Source organism: Rhagoletis pomonella, unplaced genomic scaffold, assembly GCF_013731165.1.
Source record: "Rhagoletis pomonella isolate Grant_MI unplaced genomic scaffold, Rhpom_1.0 Rhpom_scaffold_00005, whole genome shotgun sequence".
NCBI classification, from domain to species: Eukaryota; Metazoa; Arthropoda; class Insecta; order Diptera; family Tephritidae; genus Rhagoletis; species Rhagoletis pomonella.
The window spans coordinates 33,025,998-33,031,333 of record NW_023458559.1 but is presented as its reverse complement, the minus strand read 5'-3'; the positions used below and the strand labels follow the sequence as shown (position 1 = coordinate 33,031,333).

Sequence of the window (5,336 nt, the reverse complement as noted above, 5' to 3'; positions counted from 1 at the left end):
GGAGAAATCAAATCAGCGAAGAAAGTGAAGGCGAATAATGCTCAAATACGTGCATAGATATGTATATAGGTATGATGCGAAGAGGGAGAAAGTGTATAAATTGCAATCTTGGCGAGAATTCGATAGGTATTAAATGAAATAAATTTCTGAAATAAGAAAATTTATTTTAGGTGTCAATAAAAATAATAAATCATTTAGTCAAAGCGATTATACATAAGTATGTATGTATTTTTTATTTTATACTGTCAAAAACTTCCAAACGTTTAAGCAACTACCAACACATAGCGCCTAAATGCATACTACATCCTCGATGAAACCACAAAAAAGGGCAGCACAGTTTCATGCCTAAAATTTTCATTTATGGAATTTATAAAATTTTACATATGCACTTCTCTAGTGTCATATAGCAGGAATTATTAAAGTAATAAGTTGATGGCACCTCAAACCATGCTCAGCCTGGTTAGTTGGTTGGTTGTAGTTAGAGATGGGCACGGGACTAAATATTTAGCTCCGATCCCGCCCATCCCGAAATTAAATTTTTAAGTCCCGAACCCGCCCATCCCGTCGTTTTTCAGAATTGTACCGCGGGTCCCATGGGTCCCGAAATCTTATCACTTACAAAAATTAACATGTCTTTCAAATTAATTTTAAATAACAAAAAAATAATAATAATAATGAGGGATCTGGGATCTTCCGATTATTTTGTTCGTTTTCGTCCCAATAAAATATAAAAATGTGCATATTTCACACATCGTTTTTAAGGAAGATTTTCCGAGTTGGCTGAGGTTGCGGTTTTATCGGGAAAGGATTTTGGTCCCGTCCCGCTCGCAAAATTTCACAGACCTTCTCAATACCACCCATCCCGACCAATTTGAAATCAGTACCGTGGGTCCCGTGGGTCCCGCGGGTCCCGATATCCCGCGCCCATCTCTAGTTGTAGTGCTTCATAGTAACTCACAACGATACAAATAGCGCGTTTTGCGCCATTTTGGTGCACTTTCGTGGGAATACTAAATACCTATGTATGTATATCTAGATTTCTCGGTCAAATCATCTTGATTCCGTGATGTATTTGCCAATATCACCCTTAGTAAAAATTTATATATCTGCTAGTTTTGTTCGCTTGTGTCTTCCAAGTGCTTTATGCTTAATATTTTGCCGCTAGGACTGGACGTTTACAAAGCATATGCTGATCACATCTTTCGCTACCTTCTAGTTGACAGTTGCGGAAAGTTCTATTATATAGGAACCCCTTTCTCCCTGCATGTTTGTCTATTGGCCAGTGACATCTAATAGTTCCTGCAATTCTAAATACTTCTGTCCGTGATCTATTAAGCAGGTCAAGTGTCTTCGTCGTGTTATAGTCAGGTCAGAGTTCCTGTTGTCAGTATGTCCGACAATCTTTTTCTAGCCAGTGCAAAAAAATGCAAACTAATTTCTCTTTGAGCGACTCCGAAAGAGCATCTCAGTGCAACAGCTTCAGATTCCTCCAAGTAGGCTCCGGCCTTCGCCAATTCATCGGCCATCTCATTGCCTTCAATGTTCCTATGGCCGCAATCCCAGAGGAGTGAGATGCTTACTGGCGCAGATACTGAACAAAATTCTAGTTGACTAAGCCAGCTGTGATTTAGTGATCTCACGGCCGAGTGCTGACAAAGCCGCTGGCCTGATTTCTTTATTCTACTGATGTATTTTCCTAGAACCTCGCAAGCTACAAGGATGCCTAAGACTTCCGCTTGGAAGATGCTTGCATCATTCCCTAGACGGAGAGACAAGGAGACGCCGAGTTTCCCATGCCGGAATTGTCCACTTTTCAATAGTCCTGACTCTCTGAGTCTGTTTGCAGATTTCATAGCCTTGGTGGAGGAGATCAAGAGGAATTAAGTGTAAAATCGTGTTTAATGCTTCTGTCCTGCAGGACCTTGTGACGCCCGTTATTCCACTCCCCACTACCTAGTTTGTTTATATTATACCGTCTGTTTATGCCCGTCCACCGGACCAATGCGGCATAGGTTAGGATAGGTCTTATGATGGCGGTATACATCCACATCACAAGTTTCGGTTTTAGTTCCCAATTTTACAATTTAGACCCTTTATCTACGATATTCAATGTCGATTTTCCAGTTCAGTTTGTTGTCAAGCACGACTTCCAAATACTTTGCGCTAGAACCTAGCTTAAGCATCTTACCATCTAGCCATGACTCACAACCATGCAGAGGTGAGAAATGATGAATACCGTTGGCCACAGTGCCTACCCACAACTGTTTGATTAAATAAATATTTCTTCGTTTATACATGCAAATAACCTAGTCTTCCTTCCCACTGAGCTTCAATTTGCATTTCCATCGGAAACAAGCAGCGTTTTCTTAGAATTTGTGAATGTTCGAAATATCGAGCATACCCCTTAAGTAAGTTGGTATCGCAGCAAGCGCTAAAAGTAGCCCCAGAATGTTGTTTGAGGGGTTTCTTAACATGTTCGAAAATTCGAACATCGTGTTCGAAAATTCGAACATGTCTTTAAAGTGTTCTTTGATTACTGCATGGCTACTTTATACTAAATAAATGCATTTTAACTTGATTCAGCATTGTTCGAAAGCATTTGAAATCTCTTATGTGCACGTGCTCTTCAGAAATAGATAGGAGTAGAAAAACAAGTATTCGGATGTACAGAATTTCCCCTGAGCACGATTTCGACTTCGTAGCATAAGAGATACATAGTGGGGAAACCAAAATACTTTCACACAATTTCGAAATAGAAAAGTAGCTCAAAATGCGCTCATGGAAATTAACGAGAGTTGCTTGTCGTAGAGAGAACGAGCTGCGCGTACTGAGAGCGGAATATATTTTCCCTGTAGCAGCACGTGTTGCACAAAAACGTGCTGAAGTTAAACGTAGATATTACAACCAAAATACTACGTTTACATACTTATATATTTGATAAGTATTTTACTCGTATTTCCTACGTAGGAAGGTAAGTAGCTGCCCAAACAATGAGCAACCATAGCTGAGCCAATACTCGATAAGATTTGTGCTACATATTGGTGGTGGTGGTTGCGTTAGGTTGGCATGGTCATGGTGATGTTGGTACCACAGCTAGCCATTGGTATTGGTTAGGTAGGGTGGGTTTATTTGTGGACACGGAAGTATCACAGGGATAACACTATGTATACAACACAGCACGTGAGCTGAGCGTAACAGTCTCATGCTCGCGCACTTTAAATGAGAGCGGAGCAGCAGCGGTGTAAATTGAAGGTACTTATGAGTAGTTACTTGCCGTGTGCAATTCGAAGGATGAGCATTGCAATTGGTAATGATGATGGTGTTGGTGGTGGTGGTGGTTGCATATTTGGTGATGAACGCACGCACACCCCTGGCGCTGGCTGTCGAAATGCTTGTCAGTCGCACTGTCTGCCTGGTTTGTGTGTTTTATTGGCTCGGATTACTTGGATTTCTGACAATATTTTTGTGGGTTACAGAGCGTTTGCCGCGCGCTACGCGCCACAGTCGTTCGTGACTAACGCAGCGACTCACTTCAATATCGGTGGTGCATTTCCACAATTTCGAGCGAGTTCAGGAAATGCTTTGGACGTATTTTTTCGAGTATATATATGAGTGCCTTTGCTGTTGGCAATTCAGTACGACAAGCGACACGCTGCTGAGTGGACGCATCTAGCGCTTGAAGGCGAAAGAAAGAGAAAGTGTGTTTAAATTTTTTGTGTATTTTCAAGCGTAGAAAAATTCGAAATTTTTACGACAAATATTTTTTTGAGTGTTTGAAAATTTTTTTTACAAAAAATCATAAAAAGAAACAACGACTGAACGAACAATGGCCATACCTTTCTACGAGCCACGTCAGCAGCATACTGCAACTGATTGCGATCAAGTTGATGGACATTTTCCGCCAGCGCCACCAAGTAGCCAGTCTATGGCAGTGCCGACGGCGAATTTAGGCATGCCTGTGACCATAACTCAACTGCCGGCCAACACAAGTACATTATCGCCGACTGCCGTTTCGAATGCGGCAACAGCGACGGCTACTACAAGCGCATCGTCAACTGCGCCACATTTTGCCACCCCAACTTCAGCTCTAATCACGGGCACATCTTCAACAGCAGCCACGGTTGGAGCGACGGCCACTACTTCTACCGCAACCACATCTTCGCATTCAGTCACGTCTTTGCCAGCAGGTTCAGCACCTTCCGTCGCTACAGCCACATTTTCCATTTCATCGACCAGTCCAGCAATTCCCACTTCCTTGCCGCACAACTCTTCTTCGTCTCCGGCAGCCAACGAAACGTTTGCTTCTGCTTCTTCTTCCACACAACCTCCAGCCGTGGAGCCCCTGCCGTGGAAGCTGCTCGCTGTGGCCATGTGCAAAGCTTTGAAGCAATATTATCAACAAACTGGTTCCCGTGACGTCTTCATCGAGATAATGCCGAGCGGCGTTGGTAGCGCGCAAGAGCAATCGCCTGCCGCCGGCAATTAGAATTTCTTACCAGACCAGAGTTACTAAATTTCTTGGTTCCTGTTGAAAATCAAGCGCATTGACAGTTTGCGTCCAGTGTTTTTTGTGTGTTTGATGCTCCAGAAAAGCGCAATTGTGATGAAGGAGAAATGGCATTTTTGCAAAGAAGGAGTGGCGAACTTTTTTTTAGAAGCATTCGTTTAGCCGTCGGAAAATGTTGAGAGTGCCATTTTTCTTGCGAAGCTACATAAGTGCGGTGCAGTGTGAGAAATAAGCGTAATTGTGATAGCGTTTATAATGTAAGGAAACAAGTTTGATTAGGTTAAACTTAAAAATAAGAATTCAAATTAGTTTGTATTTTATGCAAATAATATGCAATTAGGTTATTTTAAATGCAGAAATAAAAGTGGAAATTCAGTAGAAACTATTTTTGTTAATATTTCTTTTTGCAATATTTTCAATTATAAGAAAAAACTCATAATTTAATAACTCGATATTGGAAGCTTTCATTATACTCAATGTATTCAGCCGTCGCTATTCAACATTTTATAAATAAGCGTATAATTAAATTGTAATAAATAACCATTTTAAAAAATTTGTTTTATTATTTTTCAAAATTTTCTTTGGAATTGGGTTTTTCTATTATTTTTAGTGCCTTGTTTTTCAGCATATATAATTATTTATATTAAATTTCATTTCCAGGTTTAAGAAAATAATTCAGACTTCATTTGAGACTATAGAATATCTAGGCGAAATTGGTTTGAATTGTAAGTTTGCTGGTCAAAAAATACCTATTCCGAAATCTTAGAAGGTATATAATTTTGCCTATATTCAATACACCTCAGTTTTCGTTTAAAAAATGTACTGAAGG

General features: G+C 40.5%; 1 protein-coding gene across 1 annotated transcript; it reads left to right on the top strand.

Moving 5' to 3' along the window:
- Nucleotides 1–3,671: 3,671 nt before the first annotated feature.
- Nucleotides 3,672–4,994, top strand: LOC118739864 (putative protein TPRXL). The gene has a single exon (XM_036471360.1). It carries the CDS (start codon nt 3,827–3,829, stop codon nt 4,484–4,486), a length of 660 nt encoding a protein of 219 aa, XP_036327253.1. The 5' UTR covers nt 3,672–3,826; the 3' UTR covers nt 4,487–4,994.
- The last annotated feature ends 342 nt before the right edge of the window (nt 4,995–5,336 follow it).

Bases quoted from the DNA above. Each gene is read 5' to 3' on its own strand.
- LOC118739864 (XM_036471360.1), top strand. From the start codon at position 3,827: ATGGCCATACCTTTCTACGAGCCACGTCAGCAGCATACTGCAACTGAT.